The sequence below is a fragment of the Lynx rufus genome, unplaced genomic scaffold, assembly GCF_022079265.1.
Source record: "Lynx rufus isolate CCGP_SWC_20201006 ecotype Redwood Valley unplaced genomic scaffold, mLynRuf1.p SCAF_37, whole genome shotgun sequence".
NCBI lineage: Eukaryota > Metazoa > Chordata > Mammalia > Carnivora > Felidae > Lynx > Lynx rufus.
This window is the reverse complement of record NW_025814853.1, coordinates 2021709-2039333: the sequence shown is the minus strand read 5'-3', so window position 1 is coordinate 2039333 and position 17625 is coordinate 2021709. Positions and strand designations below refer to the sequence as shown.

Genomic DNA, 17625 nt, shown 5'->3' with positions numbered 1-17625 from the left:
AGGAGCAATCCAAGGGGAAGCGAAAGCCCAGAGCCCAGAGCAGAGGCAGGCTCGGCAGACCCCCGTGCCCCGTCCCCGCCCGCCAGGGCCGAGGCCGCGGGGTCTGCAGAGCCGCTGGGAAGGCAGACCGGCCAGCGTGAGAAAGCCGGGCAACTTACTAACTCTAGTCAGGGGCGGCTCAGAACCTGGCCACTTCCACATCGGCGCTGCAAGGAAACACAAGGGCTCAGTTGGGGCAGGTGGGTGCGGAAAAGGGGTCTGCGTCCCCCGAGGGGGACGTGGGGAGACACCTGGGGCCAGAGGACCCGCCAGGAGCACGAGACCCGGCCGCGGGGGACAGCGCTGTCCCGTGGCTGCCGGGAACAGAGGGGCGAGCCGGCGGGCAGGTGCCCCCCCCCCCCCGACCCGACCACGCGGCCCAGGACCCGAGAGGGGCGCGCCTCGGTCGCTCCGTGGAGGCCGGCCGGCCGAGGCGGCCGGGCCCCGCGCGCGGCCCCGATCCCACGCGGTGGACCTGGAAGGAGGCACCACACCAAGCTCAATGCAATAAATAAAACTTTTATTCAAACGACTGCGGTACAGGGCACAATTCAGAGTTTAAAAAAAAAAAAAAAAGAGGAAAGAAAACAGGAAAAATATTTTCAGCACTTTACATGTTCATACAAGTTTTGCAGTTTTGTGTCTACATTCATCCATTGAGCATGGAATCCCCTGGATTTGAGAGCTGTGAGCAAAACGAGAACACCAACACGGAAGGCTGTTCACACGGGTCCATGTTCTGGCTTTGTTTTTTCCTCAAATAGAAAACGGGTCCGTCTGTGTCTCGAGCGGCTTCTCTCACAAACACTAGTCCACACGAGAGCGGGCGGAGGGTTTTGTTAAATCACATCAGAAAAAGGAGCGTCCACAGCTTCACAGGGGCTCCCTCGGCGGAAGGGCCAAGCGGGGCGGTGCCCTCGCTCACTTCCCAGACTCGGGGTGTGAAGAGGCCACTGAGCCCAGCGTGTCTGTTTCTGGTCAGCAAGACACACAAAAAGACGAGAGTGTTCGGGGAGGTCGGGGGGGCGGGGACCGCCCGCTTCCCCCAGGCGGCGGGCGCGGGCGGGCGGGGGGGGCCCAAAGCCGCCCTGCCCGGGGCCAGCCCCGCACCCTGGCACCCTGCCCGGTGCAGCCTGGGGGCCGAGACTCCCTCACGAGGCTGTGAAGCGGTTTCCAGGACACGTGGGGGTGGGGGTGGTCTCTGGAGGTCTTTGGAATGTCCGAGTGTGGCCGGGCGGCGCCTGCTCCCGACCCCCCGCCCCGCCCGTGCGCCGGGGGAGGCCACACGCCCTCGCTCTGGACTCTGTACACCCTCCGACGGTGGCCGAGGAGAAGGAAGCGCTCAGGGGCCCGGCCTGCTGGGCCGGGTGGGGGCCGGGGGCCGTGGCCTCCCTCACAGGAGCGGCCAGCTTCCTCAGGAGGCCCCCCGAGCCGGGCACGAGCCCCTCCGTGGGTGCGCGCGGCCCTCGGAAGGGCGCCCGCGGGGCCGCGACCTCCGGGAGCTCCCGGCACCTTCCCTTTCCTGGCAGATGCCAGCGTCCGCTGGGGGAGTCAGGTGCAGAATAACAGTACGTACAGCGGAGTCCATGCATATGTTTTTGTGGTTCAGGAAGGAAGAGTCCTTTTCCGGTTTTTCTTTGCTTTTTTTCTTTTTTTTCTTGTCTTTTCTTGTCTTTTTTTTTTTTTTTTTTTTTTTAGATTTTTCTTTTTCTTCAAACTTTAGACTTGGCTCGTGGTGAGCCTTCAAAAGGGGACAGTGCATCGTGAACACGGCAGACGCGGAGCAGAGGCAAGGACGCCCTGCCCCCGCTGCCCCGCCGGCAGCTCCTGCCCGGCGGGCACACGGGGGCGGGGGCGTGTAAACACGGGGAGCAGAGGTGGGGCAGCACCATGGACCCTGGGGGATCTCAGAGTCTGGGGTCACCAACCAAAAGGCGGGGAGAGGGCAGGTGGGAAAGAAAAACAACCCGAGAACAAACCAACGAGAGCAGAGGAGGGAACCGATGGAGACCACACAGATGGGGGGGACTCTTCCGAGCGGCGGCCGCCCGTGGTCAGCGTCCTCACACTGTGGACACCAGCGTGCCGCTGCCGCTGTGGGACAAAGCACAGGACACTGCCAGGCCGCACGCCTCTCTTGCCGCGGCTCTGCCCACGGTTCGGGGTCGGCCGGCTGCCCGGCCCTGGAGGAAAGGCGGGACGCGGGCCGAGCCCAGGCTGGGGGGACGGGATGGCCTGGGCTGGTTCTGGGGAGATGAGCCCAGGGGCGGGCCGCACCCTGCTGGCCGACGCAGGCCTGGCCACCGGGAAGGAAGAGGGGGGCGCGACAGAACCCGGCTGAGGGGCTTCCTGGAAGGCCGGGAGCTCAGGGGTCGTGGTGGGCACAGAAGCAGGTAGGCTCCCGCGGTGGAGGGCCCGCTCCCACCGACCCAGGGGTGAGAGCATGAAGGCGACCTCCCAGGATCGTGCGCGACTGCCCCGCCGACCCCCGTGGCTCAGAGAGGCCCCGGAGAGGGGCCTCCACAGTCCGCAGCCCGATCTCGCGGAGCAGGCCCCGGAGGGCCCGTGAGAGGGGCCAGCTCCCCCCACGCCAGCGCCCCAGGACACGCATGAAAGCCCCTTACCTGCTCACAGCCCGCGCTCCGTAGTCGTCTAGACCCTGGGGAGAAACAGCAACACAGGTCAGGCTGGGGGTTCTGGGGGTGAAGTGGGGTCTGCAGGGCAAGGCGCTGCCCGTAGCCGAGGGCACGGAGGGCCCCTCCTACGTGCACAGCGGTGACCTCCCAAGCGCGTGGGGGCATTTCCTCATCTGGTCAGCGGCAGATCACGGGATCACATGAGCTCACGCTCACGGGCACACACAGACAGTCCAGGTGCTGGTCCCTCCCACACGCGACTCCTGAGGTGAGTGGGCCGGGGCCCCGGGACACCTGCAGGTTACCTAATAGGAGCACCAAGGCAGGTGAGGCTGGGGCTGCGTGGAAGCCTCTGGGCAGGTAGCGGGGCCGCGCCAGGGACGGAACCGGTGCCACTTGCGGGGAGGGGTGATGGCTGGGCAGGAAAGCGACCCAGACACCGGCTGTGGCTTCTGGCCTCGGGGGTGTGGGGCTGAGGGACGGGGGCTGGTCAGCCACCACATCTCTGCCGCCTGGCCTAGGGCCGTCAAGGGGTGTTAGCTGTCTCAGGGCCAAAACCACACCCAGAGAGCAGGAGGTGGGAGGAGCAGGGCCACACCCGCCTGGGCCCAGCCAGCTGTGTGTGTGTGGGGGGGGGGGGGGGCCCAGGTGGGGCCGCATGGGGCAGGCTGGCCTGGTGACTCCGGGGTGCCACGCCTCTCCCAGGCTGGATCGGCCTCTCCCTGAGCGCCAGCCCCAGTCTCACCTTCTCTGGAAGGTTCCATCCAAGGGCCTTAGCCACACCTCCCCAGTCTGGCGCTTCCCACCACCTAATCTCAAACTACACGTTCTCGCTGTGCGACAGTGAGCTTCTCGAGGGCAACAACCTCGCCCAGCTCGTGACAGTTATACCCCCCTCACAGGGGCGAGGCCGCTCGGGACGGGGCTGGGCGCGGCCCTTCTTGGGCCCCACCCACCCGTGACACCGCTCACCACAGCCTCCGTCGACCCAGATCCTTGGTTTTCACTCATGCTGCCCAGATCTTAGAAAAACTTTTCTTCTCCTCCCTGCTGCTGTCCGGGGCGAGGGGGATGGGGGCGCGCCGACCCTTAAGCTGGGGCTCAATCCTGGACCTCAGGACCCAGAACGCATTGCTGGCCCCTGTTCCCACCACAGCCACAGCAAATGTTCTAGAAGCCTTGGGCTCCTCCAACCCTGTGAGCCTCCCCAGACAGAGCGGTGGGGGTCCCAGCAGTACCCTCCACAGCCACACCCCAGTCCCACCTGGGCTTTGAGACCAACATCACGCCCTCCACGGGCTCTACAAGGGACCCAGGCCTTGCCCTCCTGCCTCTGGCCTGGGCGGCCTGGGCATGAGTGCCTGGTCCTGTCTCCAGAGACCCAGACGCACACGGAAAGGTTCCGGCCACAGCACAGGTCTCAAGTGCAGGTGCTCACATCCACATGGACCCACGACCGCCGAAGCCCGACAGCCTCGAAGAGGGGGCTCCTCGCCGACACCCAGGCTCCTCCCGAGAGTTGGGGTCCGGGGCAGCGTCATGGCCGCCACCACCGCCCCGGCGGAGGGAAGGGCAGGCAGAGGGGCCGCCGTGCCTTCATCAGAGCCCCGCGTCTGTAGAGGGTGCCTGCTGGTCGCCCCTTCGGGCCCCCCTCCACCCTGCTGTGGCACTCACCTGGGAGAAGGCAGGCACAGCCACGCTGTAGGGCCTCTGCTTGAAGGTGCCGGCCGTCTGGGCAGGGAAGGCACGCGAGGACGTGCCGTAGTCGGGCGGTGGCAGTGCCAGCTCCTCCTTGTCCAGGAGGTTGCCCGTGCTGCTGCTCTTTCCCTGCTGCAGGCTGTGGGGGGAGAGGGGGTGGTGCTTAGGGGCCCGGCCGCCCCGGCCCCCCTCTGGCCCTCCACCTCCCCCGCCTCCCTTGGGCCCCCTACGGAGGCCTCGGCCTCCCTGAGTCGGTGGACGGGGCCCGGAGGGGCGGCGGGAGGGACGTCCCGCAGCCCGTGAGCCCCTCGGCGACCCCCGCCCCACCCAGCGCCGGGTGACCCCCGAGGCCCGCAGACCCTCCTCACAGAGCACCCTGCACCCACACACCCCAGGAGCCTCAAACACTTCCGTGCGGGCCGTGGGGGCAGCACCGTGAGCAGAGAGCGGGGGCCGCCCGCAGAGGTGCCCCCGCAGTGCCCTGCTCTCACGGCAGCCTCTGTGGAGCGAGGGGCCAGCGGCCGGGGCCGGCACACTCACCTCATGTGCAACCTGTCGCTGCCGTCGCTGTCCAGAACCCGGGTGTAGGAGAACGGAAACCAGCCCCGCCTGGAAGACAAGGCCGGGTGAGAGGGCTCCAGGGCCGGGCCGCCAGCATGGGGGCGGGGGGGGGGGGCTGGGGGGGCGAGGGGTTCCGGCCCCCAGGGTCCCTGCCGGGCTGCGACCGTCTGCAGAGGGAGCTCATACGAGCCACTGGACGGGAGGCTGGGGACCCCTGGGCAGGGCTGGTCTCTGGCCACACAGCCACAGACAGCCACGCTGAGCGGGGGCGCCGACACCCGAGAAGCTGTCTGGCGGGGGGAGACGGGTACCGTGCCCGGGACTGAGGCTCCCTACCGATTTCCCTGTTCCTCATTGCCCCCTCCCAAGATGGTGTGGCTGCCTGGGGGCCGACGAAACGTCAGGGCTGACTCTGCTCCGGGATGGGAGCCTCCCACGCCACCGACAGCCGCATCCAGAAACATCTGGATGACAGTGGGGTGGGGGGGTGGGGAAGGGGCAGCACCCGGCCAGGCGGTCCTGAGGCGCAGTGAATGTGAGATGTTGGTGCAGCCTCTGCACGATGTGCTCAGTGAGGCCGTGAGGACGCAGCTCCCAGAACGTGACCGTGTGGCTTCTAGAACCCCAGCACAAAGGCTGATCGAAACGGACTTGGGGACAGCAGAAGGCTTTGGGGCTGACGGCCAACTGGGAAGCCGTACACCCAACAGCAGGGAAGGCGCCAGACGGGCCGCGGTGTGCGTGTGCGGGGCCCCGGGCCAAGTGGGTGACGTGGGCAGTCAGGGTGACGGGCTGGCAAGAGACGGGAGGCTGTGGTTCTGAGACGCGGTCACGTCTGCGCCACAAAGATTTTCCGACTGAAGGCCCACGGCGGGATAATCAGGCTGGGAAGGAGCCGGAGCCACCAGGACCTCTGGAGGCTGCAGGGTCAGGAGGGGGTGTCCCTGAGCTCATCGGAGTCCCGGCCGCCCGAGAGGCCCCGACGGCTGGCGGGGGGGGGGGCGGCCCGGCCTACGGACACTTACATTTTTGTCTTCTCGCTCTCCCCGTAGTGCCAGCCGTCACGGGCCTCGGGCACTAGCAGGGTGATGAGGTCGCCCTCCTTGAAGCTCAGCAGGGTGCTGTTGTCCCCGGCCGCGTGGGAGAAGATGGCTTTCACTCGCATGCGGCCGTTGCGCTCCAGGCCGGCTGCCATGGAGCTGGAGCGGGGCAGGGTCTTGGTCTCAGCTGCGGGACGACAGGGCAGGAGTGAGGGGACTGACCGCACGCCTGCCGGCTCAGCCGCCTGGCGGCGAGATGCTAGAAGGCCCCAGGTGGGCCTGGAGGGGACGCTCGCCAGCCTCCAGGACCATCTGGACAGAGACTCGGCAAGGATCCAGCCACGGACCGCCGCCCACCAGCTGCAGGGATTCCGGGCCGGAGCCTGGCCTCAGCTCTCCCATCCGTCATCGGGAGGCGCTCACGGGCTGGGGGAAGGGGCAGGCCGCCGGCCACAGGACGGGGAGGCGCAGTCCAGGGACCCGGGCAGTAGCAGGGGTGGGGGCATCCCACTGTCCATCACAGCCCGGTCGGACATCACCCGCATGCTGCCATCACAGGCTGAGCCGATGGCGTCCTGGCACGGCCCCACCTATCGCGGTCACGGCCTGCGGCTTGCCAGAGACAACGAGGAGGGCCGGGCGAAGCCCGAGGGCCCAGGACGGTATCTCCAAGCGGGCCCAGGGGTGCTGCACAGGAGCACACGCGCCCGGGGTTCTGGAGACCTTCCCCACCTCCCCGCGGGCGCGGTACAGCCAGGGACACGTCCGAGCCCTTACTGGCAGCGTAGCTGTTTTTCGGAGTCACGCTCTTGCGCACGGGGAGCGTGTTGGAGTAGGAGTCGCTCAGCTTGCTCTGTGACTGTGGTGGGGACGAGGCCTTAGGCTGGGCGGCCTTGCGGTCGGCCCAGGGGCTGTAGTCCTCGCCATCAGGGCCCGAGACGCCATTCATGACGGGCGCGCTCTCCTGGGCGGACAGCCGCTGTTGAGAAGGGGGGGGGGGGGGGCGGCGTCACGGGAGGGCCCGGTCAGGTGAGGCCGGCGTGGAGACCCCTCACCCTGGTGAGGGCGCCCCAGGTGCAAGGGGTGGGGGCCGTCTTCTCACACCCAGGAAGCTGTGGACTCACCCCCACAAACGGGGCCAGCTCAGGGGGCACCGGCAGAGGCTTGGCCCCCGGAATGGGGTCTGAGATGACCAGGCTGGACTTGGAGGCCGACAAGGCGCTGGGGAGGACGGAGCCGTTGCTGCTGGCCATCAGCTGCACCGCGCGCTCCGGGATCTTGTTGGGGTCGGCGCAGGCCTGTTGCCACAGAGGCAGCTTCTGTGCCAGCAGCTCCTTGCCCTGGAGCAGAGGAAGCAGGGAGGGGTCAGGGCCGGCCGCAGGCTTGTGGCTGGGCACACGCGGGGGCGGGGCGGGGGGGGTGGCGCCCCGCCGGGCCGCGCTCACCTTGGACGCGGCCCCCTGGAGACGCGTCCCACCCCAGGTGGGGTCACCTGTCTAAGGCTAAGGGCTGCTCTTCACCAGGTGGTGACTCACAGCCAGATGGGCCGCCTGTGAGTCCCTGACCCCAACCCGGGAGAGAGGCTGGTACGCTGCAGTGAGCCGTGTACTGAAGGGGCCACTGGCGCTGAGATGAAACCAAGGTCCGACCGGGGCAGGGACCCCCAAAGAAAGAAAGAGGGACAGCGGCTCACACTCAGGCACGAAATGGGCAGAGCCTCCACGGGCAACCGTGAAGTCCCGGGAAGAGTGTCACCCCGGGGTACCCCAGGGCCAGAAACCAGGTGGTAAAAGGACAGGGCGGGAGCCGTGATGGCAAAGGGACAGAGCACCCAGGGCCTAGCTGCAGTCACGCCAGGCTACGGGGAGGATGCGGAAGGCAGGGTCCCGTCCGGCGGCACTTGGGAGACGCAGGGTGCTAGGTGTTCCTGCCCCCGCACCCAGGGGCCCAAGAGCCCAGATGTCCCTTTGGTGTGCACCGGGGTGTGCCCGGGGCCCAGCCAGCCCCACAATGCAGGGCCCTAACAAAGGATGGAGTAGTGAGGAGTAGTGAGGACGGTGTAGTGAGGAGTCCCAGCATGGGAGGGACAGCCAGCAGCCTGTGGCTCCCTGTAGCCCACCTGGGGCCTTGTGCCTAATACACGGGCAGGTCCAGGGCCGGGGGGCCACTGTGGCCGCTATGGGCCACCTGACCCGCAGCCGACGCCATAAGCTGAGTCCCATGCAGAGCCCGGAGCTCTGTGAGGAGCACCTCAGCTCAGGGCAACGGCTGTCTCCGAGACCTACGAAGCAGCTGTCGTCACTGCCTCTCCCCACTCGCCCTCCCACTTCTGACCTGTGTCTGGGAGGGAGGGGGCGTCTGTGGGGTGAGCTGGAGGAAGCTGGAAAATGGCCCCTGTGAGCAGATCCTGCCCTCCACCGCCTGCTGGTTTGAACCAGGGACCCGCGGGCCAAGGCCTGAGGGCTGGCCGGGTGATTCACAAATAAAGTTTGACTGAACATGGCTGTCTGTTGGCTCACACATCTGGGGCTGCTGCTGCGTGGGACCACCACAAGCCCAAAGTGCTTCTGGACCCCGGCTGACATAAACGGGTGACAGCTCTGGGTGGCGGTGACAAGGCGGGCCAACAGGGGCCTGGCACCAATGGGGGCAACCCCAGGCCCAGCGTGTGACCCTCAGAAGGGCTCCACAGCTAAGATGGCTGGCCAGCTGGGGCTCCCAACCGGTGACAACAGCTCTGTCTGTAGGAGGCACCCGGTGGCCTGCTACTGGGAAGCGCCTGGGAGGTCCTGCCCTGGTACCCCAACCTCTGTGCCTCTCTAAACCCGCTAGGGAGGGCTGGGTCCAGCTCCCCGGGGACCGTGGCTTTCCTGCCCTCCGTCCCCGCGCTCTCCCTGACCTGCCACACCGCCAGACCGCCACCAGAGGGCGCACACGTCCGCCACAGCGCAGCCTGGAGTGAGGCCGGGGTGGCCCCCCTGCTCTGGAAAGCCTGCTGGCGAGGCTGCCCCGGGGGAGCCTTCCCAGCTCCCACAGGGGACACGGCTCTCTTCGCCAGCTCTCTTCGCCGTACTTGCCTTGCACCTGCGCACAGGCCCTCGCGTAGGCCCGGGCAGGCAGAGGGGGGCGTCTACCTCCTCCCTGCCCGGGCTGCGGGGACCAGAGGGCAGGTCTTAGATGCGGCACACGTGTGTGAATGTGCATTGACCCTGCTGCCCCACAGGCACCTTTGTGGGAAAAGGATGTGAACTGGGGTTTCTCACCACACCGGTTGAGCTCTTGGAATGCTCTGGAATGTTCCAGTGGACAGATATGTCCCCACCCCGGCTCTGAATTAAGGACTATGAACGGGGGCTCCTCTGAATCTGCCTCTTCCTGGGGGGGGGCGGGGGGTGGGGGGCTGTGGCCTCTGGGGCTCGCCAGCCCCCAGCGCAATGCTCGCCTGCAGTTCCCCACACCGTAGCCCTCCCCGAGGACCTAGCCCTCCTCAGAGGAGACCCTTTGGAGCGGCTGGCAGTTTCTGAGAAAGGCCTCAAGACGTCTGCAGCCTTTACCCTGGGGATTTTCTGACTGGAACGCTGTCCCTGGGGACAGCCTCAATGCACAGAATTACTGTCATCACAGCTCTCGGGCGGACAGGCCCCCGATGTCTGCCAGGGAGCCGGTCCGCTTGAGCCCACGAGGACCCTGCCCCTGCGCCGCGAGCAGCCCCACCTTGGAGTGGTAGGCGGCGGAGTTCTTGGCCACGGCACACTGCTTCTCCACCAGGAAGCAGAACCTCCTTCTCTCCTCGGTGAGCGCGGTCTTGTAGCCGTCCGACACGTAGTTCTCCAGCTCGCCCTGCTTGTTGCTGATGGCGTCAATGTACTGGGGGGCAGGAGAGAGCGTGGGGGGACGGCACAGGGTCAGGCTCAGCTAGGGGCGGAGGCACCTCCCACCGGCCCACTGCTGGGGTTTGGCCACAGCTCACTCGAGCCAAGAGGGTGAGGACAGAAGTGACACCAGGGCCGCCCCCCAGCCCACTGCACCTCTGTCCCCCAGGAGCTTGTGTCTCGCCGACCCGTCCCCTCAGTGCCCCAGCAGCCATACACGTGGGGACCGTGCTGGCGGATCACACGGTGGGACCCGGTGGCAGTGTGGCACCTCCTGTGGGTGCTGATTCCGAGCATCTAAAGCCACCCTGACAGCGGAGCGGGAAAGCGCACCGGGCACTGTGTGCACAAGAATGACTAATCCACACCCAACCCCGCAGAGGTGGGCAGCGAGCGCAGGAGACACCCAGGCCCTGCGGGGGTGGGCAGGGGACGCAGGAGACACTGCTTGATGCTGGGGCGCACGGGAACATTCTGATTTTGCTGGAAACTTCCAGAAACAAAGCACCCTCAGGACCGCAGGCAGCCGTCACAGGGAGGCAGGAGCACCCAGACGCACACCGCCAGGGTTCGCAGCGCCCTCTCCAGGGCGTCCGTGCGTTGGGGTCTCTGGGGTCTGGGCTCTTTCCGAAGGGAGCCCCTTCTCGGCTGCAGAAGTCCCTTCCAGCTCCCTTCCTCTGCTCCCGGGGGCGGGGGAGGGGGGGCGCGGCCACGCTGCTGCCCTGCAGGGGTCTCTGTAGCCCCCGGGGGTCTTTCCTGGAGCAGCCCCACCTGTGGCAGGGGCCAGCCCGGCCTCCAGGGGCGCCTCCCCCGCCGGGCTCTGACTCAGAGAGGGTAGGCGGTGCTGAGCGGACGTGGGCGACCGGAGGAGGTGAGCAGAACAGGCTGTTCCCGCCGCCGCCTCCCTTCCCAGCCTCGCTCAGCTGGGGGGGTGGGGGGTGTGGGGGGGGCAAGGACCGGCCTGTGGGCGTGGCTCGGCCAGCGTGTGGGAGCCACGGCGCCCCACGACAAGGCCTGCCTGTCCGGGCCACCAAAACCCAGGGGCCTGTTCCCTCTGCCCCGCAGACCGCCCACCTCACCACGCCGAGGGCAGCTTAAATGGGCCTCAAAATGGGCAGCCCGTCGCCCCCGGCCCCACGGAGGCCACAGCCCTGAGGAGTAGGCCTCAGCCCTCCAAATGGCCACAGGGCCCTGCAGCCCATGGGACTGAGGGAACCCGGGATGGCTCTTGCCAGAGGTGGGGCTGCTCCAGGAAAGACCCCCGGGCTACAGAGACCCCTGCAGGGTGGCAGCGTGGCCGCCCCCCCCCCCCCCCCCCCCGGGAGCACAGAAGCAGAGGAAGGGAGCTGGGAGGGACTTCTGCAGCGGAGAAGGGGCTCCCTTCGGAAAGGGGAGGGGGCCGGGATGGCAAACCCCTGCCAGCCTGGGAGAAAAGTCTGAACACAGGTAAGAGGCCCCCCTGGCGGGCTTGCTGCTCTGCTCCCCGAGCCCTGCCGCCTCCTCCCCCTTCTCCCCTCCTCCACCCTGTTCCTCAGGGCTGCCCCAGGACGACTCCTCCGGTTCTGGAACGTGCTCCCGCGGGACCTCCCCTGCATGGCGGCTCTTCCGGGAGGCTTCCAGGTGTGCGGTGCCCCTGGGGGTGGGGGACACGGTGGCCGAGGCTCCCCTGCACCATTCCTCAGACGCCACCCGGCTACTGCGGGAAGAGGGTGCCTGCCAAGGGGACTGCTCACACCCACACCCGCTCCTAGGGGCCCCGGGAGGTGCCTGTGAGGGAGGGGCGGCGGGGGGGCGGCGGCAGAGGCCCAGGAGACAACACCCGCTGGATGGAAGGGGCTGGAAGGGCGTGCGCACCAGGAGGGGAGGGGAGGGGAGGCGCCCGTCCCCCTGCACCCAGTGCTCATGTCGCCCGGAAGGTCCCATGCACACTCCCCCAGGGCCTGTCAGGGACGCTGCCGTGACCCTACCGGCTTCCACTAGCCCACAAGCCCTTCCTCGACTCCACACACAGGGACTCAGCCCAGTGCCCGAGAGCTGCATAAGGGGGCAGCCTCGGGAGAAGTTTCTGCAAGGTTCCAGGAGGAGATCAGGGTTTGACCCCCAGGAAAACCCCCAATCCACCTCCCTCGTGCCCCCACCTCCTGCTCTCCCTGGGGCCGCTCTAGCGTCCCCACCAACTCAGCAGCGGCCGGGCCTTCAAGGCCGGCGGGCTGGGGGTGAGCCAGGCACGTGGAGGCCCACGCCCGGTGACAGCTAGTGCACGGAGTTCGGCACGCAGCCTCGTGAAGGGAGGCCCAAGGGGAGGCTGCCCAGAGCGCCGGCCTCCATGCCAGCTGTCATCTAGCGGGGACTCTGAAGAAACAGAGGGGCCACCGTGAACGGTTAGCACAGGACAGCGCGGAAACCGGGACGCGGGGCCCCCTGGGTCTGCTCGCCCTGAGCACGCAGCTGAGGACGGCTCCTTCCGAACCGCGGCCCCTCGAGCCAGCTGTCCCACCTGCAGATGGTTTCTGGGTTTTTAGGCTGCGGTACCTCTTTCACAGCAGTGTTCTCCACGAGCGCCGGGCCTGTGCGGTGCAGGGCGCTGGCCCCATTACCGGGGTCTGGTGGCCTCCCATGGGGGGAGGGACTGGGGGGTTATTTTTATATTCCATCAAGCCCCGTGAACAGCCAGGGGCAGCGTGGGCCTCAGGGGGAGCGGGACTGAGGTGGAGAGCACTGCCCCGGGAGGCGCCATCACCGCCAGGGACCACGCGTCCTGGGGAGCAGGCGGGACAGCCTCCTGAGCTGCACCACCAAGGGGCCCCTGGGCTGTCCAGCTGCCCCAGGGCAGATCCCTCGTCAGTGGGGACGCGGGACTGCCTCTTCCTTCCCGGAATGACAACCAGCTCTCCTTTCCCAGGATGCTGCCTCTGGCGGAGAGAGACCACAACTTCCCGGGGGCAGACCCTGGAAATCCGGGCAAGTAAGGACCTTCCCCTCCCCCTCCCCCCCACCCCAGGGGTGGGGGAAGAGCGGAGGGCGCCCCACCCACAGGGTGCAGGCCGCTCTGGCTCTCCCGGGGGAGGACAGAACTCGGCCCGGCCCCACACTTCTGACGACTTAGCAACAGGCTGCTGGAAATGGCCCTGAGCCTGTCCCTGCCGTGGGCAGGCGGGCAGGTGGGTGCTGTGGCCGGCTCTCTACTCCCGCCTCTCCTGCTCCCGGCCTGGCGGTGCTATGGTGACAGTGCTATAGAAACACCCAGCTGAAAGCATTTAAGACCACAGAATGCTCCCATTTAGTCACCCTGGGCTGAACAGCCCTGTAATCCGAGAAGACAAAAGTGATCAGAACATATGTCTCCTCTCCAAAGCGGGCGGTGACTCAGAGGTGGGGGAGGGGCACTCAAGAACAAACGGCTCCCTTTACCTCCTCCGACATGGCCGCGCTGTGGCTTTCCCACGTTTCTCAAACACCTGACTCTGCCCCTGTCGGTCCCCACGGCTCATGAATGAGAGTGGAATTCTTGGCCCTCAGCTGTCACTGCTGGCAACTACTACTCCCAGGAGTCCAGAAGGAACCCGATCAGCCGTGATATTCAGGGAAGGGACAGCAAAAATCGGAAGCCCGCGTTGCGTTCAGTGACGGGGAACCCGCTGGCCGCAGCCAGCGGCGCCCTGGGGCTCGCTGAGCTGGCCTGCGCCCCTTCTCCAGGCTGATGGACGTGGCGCCACAGGCCAGCGGACAAAGCCTCAACCAGCCTCAATCTGCTGGGCCACGGCTGGACCCTTAAAGTTTCATTTCGACAAGAGAGCTCAGAGCGAGACTCAGGGCTGAGGCCACCACACCATCGTGCCCACAGGCCCACGGGGGGAAGGACTCCCTGAGCCCCAGGGGTTCCCGTTTTCTGGCAAAAGGGCTCACTGCTGTCATCAGACCCCAGCTGCTCGTGCCTGCCCCAGCACATGACATGCCCACGGCACCCCCATGCCCAGTGTCCCATGCGCCCAGAGGCCCAGGAAGGAGCGTGGGGCCACTTATGTCCACACCAGTAGGGCAGATGCTCTGACAAAGGCTTAGGGCCCACAGATCAGCCTGTCCCGGAGACCCAAGGGGACGGGTCTCAGCAAACCTGATCCATGGCCTTGTGTGGCCAGCACTCAGGGACCCACACCCTCCAGGTCTGGGGGGAGCTCTGCCCGTGGGCCTGCAGGTCGGACTGGGCTACGGCACCGGCTCCACTGGGTCACCCTACTCGGCTGCAAAGCCCTCTGGGTCCTGGCTTCCCCACGTGGGAAGCGAAGGGGCCGAACCCCGTCACTCCTGTTGGCACTTCCCAACAGGGGAGCCCTTGCCTCCCGCAGCCACCTAGGCTTTACAGCTCAAAGTCCACACCCGAGTTCACGGACTCAACAGGAAAAGGACGTGACGTACCTCACCAACGTTTCCCGCAGCGATGACACGTCGAAGTGACGTGCTATGTACGTTCAAACAGAGCGTGTCGTTTGAAGATTATTAAGAATTTATTACAATGCACGTCATTAAGACCAAAGCTCCCTGCTGTTCACGTTCTGAACACAGACATTCCGGGGTGTGAAATGGCAGGGGCATGTGCCCAACACTATTCTCCAAGGTGCCCTCCAGCTCTGACGGCTGCAGGTGCTCCAAATCACTCCCGGTGCCATCGAGGCCATAGCCCCTGCGCGGCTCCATCGGGAGAACTGGGGGTGAGTGGGCAGCCACGGGAGAGGTGTGGGGCCTGAAGTGGCCCAACAAGTTCAAAGGAACAGACTGTCCTTCCCCAGCTGGCCTGTCCCGGGGACCCTGAGCCCCTGCGCCTCTGGACATGTAAGCCCTGACAGGGGAACACGGTCTCTGTTTCCCACACTGGTTTTTCCCCTGGCGAGGGCCCCCGATTTACCTCCAAGGAAGGAAAACGCCTGCACCGTGGCGGCCAGCGGTTTCATCCACAGGCTGCCTTTGGTGTTGAAGAGCTTTTTAAAAGTGAGAGCAAGAGACCCATAAAGGTCCCGAACCACCAGCAGGGCGTCAAACGCCACATCTTAACGGACCAGTCTCTGCCATTATCTTTTTTGAAGATCTAAATTATGGTTATTTCGTTTTCGCTTTGTTAATTACACATCCCTTTAAATAGAACAAATCTCCCCCTTTCCCAGACTGAGATCTAGATGTGTGTGCCTCCCAGAACACGCGAACCCAGAGAGCGGGGGAGCAAAGTGACCGGGGGCCCCAAGGAAAGCCTGCCCCACGGGCTCCTGAGGTAGGCCTGCTCTCCTCCAGCACAACCGGCCAGCCGGGCCTCAGCCACTGCTCCTCCCACAGCCGCATCGCACAGGAGGGGGATCCGGCCGGCGCTCCCTGCAGCCCCCAGCCCCTTCTGCCCTCCTCAAAAGCCGGACGCTGCCCAGATCGGGGGCTCCAAGGACGAGGCTGCCCATGGCCCCCTGTGCTCTGGCCGCAGCTCTGGCCCACACGCGGGTGACCCTGTGCAGGGGTCCGCCACTCTGTCTCCAGTTCTCTCTTCCCGGCCGCTCACCTCTGCTTTGGGGGCCATGACACTGCCTGGGGTCTTGGCAGCCCATCCCTCCGAGTGTGGAGCCCGCATACAGGTTGGGAAGGACACACTGCTTGTCTGTGGCCCCCAGCCCGCCACACACCCAACACGCGTCCCCGGATTTTCTACCAGCCACGACACCCCTTGGAGGGTGTTCAGTCACGTTCTAGTCAGAGCAGAGCTGCGGCTAGAGACAAATGGTAGAAACAGGAGAGATCTTGACCCTGGCCCTACGGGGTTTGCAGGGACGGAAGTACGACACTTCATACCAGCCTCCCAGACCCTCACTCAGAAGCCCTTGGGACCACCAGACGGCCAGCGGGACTGGCTGTCCTTCAGAATCACCCAGAAGCTCTGAGGGCCCCGACACAGGCCATGGTGTAGCCACTCACACCTGCCTGCCTGGGAGGGGACACAGCAGCTGAGGCCCGAAGGCCAGAGGCTCAGGGTAGCTGCATGAGGCCTGCCGCCACAGTGCGCCCTTCGCCAGCCATGTGCCCTCCGGCCCCCTTCACACAGACAGGCACTTCCGCGGGTGCCAGGAGGTCTGGGCAGTGGCCTTGGCCGTGAGCACAGCACCAGCACCTTCCCCGCTTCCAGATGGAGCCCTCGTCCTACTTAGTGCCCCAAATGTCTGTGAGCGCCTGTGGCCTGACCTATAATTAAATCAGTTCTCTTCGTGGAAATCCCAAAACACAGTCTCAATTACCAGCAGTTCCTGAAAAGGGCCGGCTCTGACCCAGTCCCACTCACAGGGAACCTGCCCCTGACAGACAGACGGACGCTCTCGGTCTTCCGCAACCCTACCTTCCCCCGCTCCACAGGCAGTGACCACCGCTCCTGCACGGCCTGTCATTGGTGCAGCTCGGGCCACCAGCCTGGCCACTGGCCCAGAGGCCTCGGGGTAGGACAGAGCGTGTGGGGGCCCTTCCTGGGCCAGTCGGCCTCCCTGGAGGGCACAGAACTGCCTGCCAAGGGCTCCGAGGGTCGGGCCCCTGCCTGGCAAGCAGCCTCACTGCTCTCCCTGGCCGAGGGTTCTGCAAACACGAAGCTCAAGTCGGGGAGGGAGGACATGGGGGCTGGGGGTTCAGCGGCAGCCAGGGGATCCCAGCAATCAGGGCTCAGGACAGACCACCCCCCTCTCCACAGCACTGAGCAGACCCACACCTGCAATCACTCGCTGGAGCCCCCTGCTCTGCCGAGAGGAGCCTGTCAGGACAGGGGCTTTGGTGCAGCTTGAGGACCCCGGGAGGGCCCCCCGTGTGAGTCCCGGGGTGCAGAACCTGCCTGCACCTGCACATGCTGCCCATCGGGCTGCATAGGGCCGGGCCTCCCGGTGAGGGGCCCTGCGGACAGGAGAGCCTCCTGGGAGCAAAACAGCCTCCAAAGGAGCAGGGAAAGAAAGGCCTCATCTGTGTTTGGAACCCAGGTCACCCCCCTTGCCTGGGGTCATTGCCCATCTCCTGTCAGCTCAAGGACGAAGGCCCAAGGGCCCAACAGGTCAGACTCCCACCCCCACACCTGCCTCCCCCAGCTCTTCCTTAGGGTTGGGGGTTGGGGACAATCTCTAAAGCCGCGAACTGTGAACACAAGAATTGTGAATGGTGAACTGTGAACACAAGAATTAAGCGCTGGGTGCAAGTAAGTGAGTCTGTGGCCGTGACATCCCCCCAGACAGAACTCCTGGTGTCCTGGTTGGGGGTGCTGTGAACGGCAGCCTGGCCTGACCACAGCACCCAGCCCCTTGAGCTGGTCCTCGGAACACAGGGTGCGTGGGGCAGGCACCCTGGAAAACGGAGGCAGAGACAGCAGAAGTGGGTGGGGGGGGGGTGTCTCACTCTTCCTGGTGGGAAAAGTCATGGGCCCTTTCCCTGTGTGGGCCAGGACCTCAGCCCCCAGGCAAAAACCAACCCAAACAGGCTCAGCGCATAGCCGGGTTCCTCCCCAGGGAGGGGAGGGAGGGGATGGTCGGTGCCCCCAGGCTCCCTGTGGAGGAGGCGTAACCCACCCCCCCTCCCCCCTCCCCCCCCCACCACCCAGGCGCTGACACACCCTCCCTCTACCCTCGTGCTGCAGACCCTTGGAGGATCTCCGGGGCTCAGAGCCTCCACGAGGGCCGGACAGGGGAGTGCAGCACAGGCCACAGCACGGACGGGCTCCGACAGCCTTGCGTCGACCGCAAGAGGCCACGTGCCGAAGGCCACACCCGGGTGACCCCGTTC

General features: G+C 66.1%; 1 protein-coding gene across 5 annotated transcripts in view; it reads right to left on the bottom strand.

Moving 5' to 3' along the window:
• The window catches only part of BAIAP2 (BAR/IMD domain containing adaptor protein 2), a 62793-nt gene that overhangs the window by 3824 nt on the left and 41344 nt on the right, over positions 1-17625 (bottom strand). For 3 of the 5 annotated variants that reach the window (XR_006964800.1, XM_047093999.1, XM_047094000.1), the window contains exons 7-14: positions 9689-9841; positions 7099-7314; positions 6752-6953; positions 5960-6161; positions 4914-4982; positions 4350-4512; positions 2664-2698; positions 159-206 (exon numbers count right to left, since the gene is read on the bottom strand). Coding sequence is in view for 4 of the 5 variants with exons in the window: in XM_047093999.1 (XP_046949955.1) it covers positions 179-206; positions 2664-2698; positions 4350-4512; positions 4914-4982; positions 5960-6161; positions 6752-6953; positions 7099-7314; positions 9689-9841 (1068 nt within the window). In the remaining variant the exon portion in view is untranslated. Of the gene's footprint in view, positions 1-158; positions 207-542; positions 2134-2663; positions 2699-4349; positions 4513-4913; positions 4983-5959; positions 6162-6751; positions 6954-7098; positions 7315-9688; positions 9842-17625 lie in introns of those variants that run through there. The other 2 variants (XM_047093998.1, XM_047093997.1) reach the window with 2 other exon arrangements.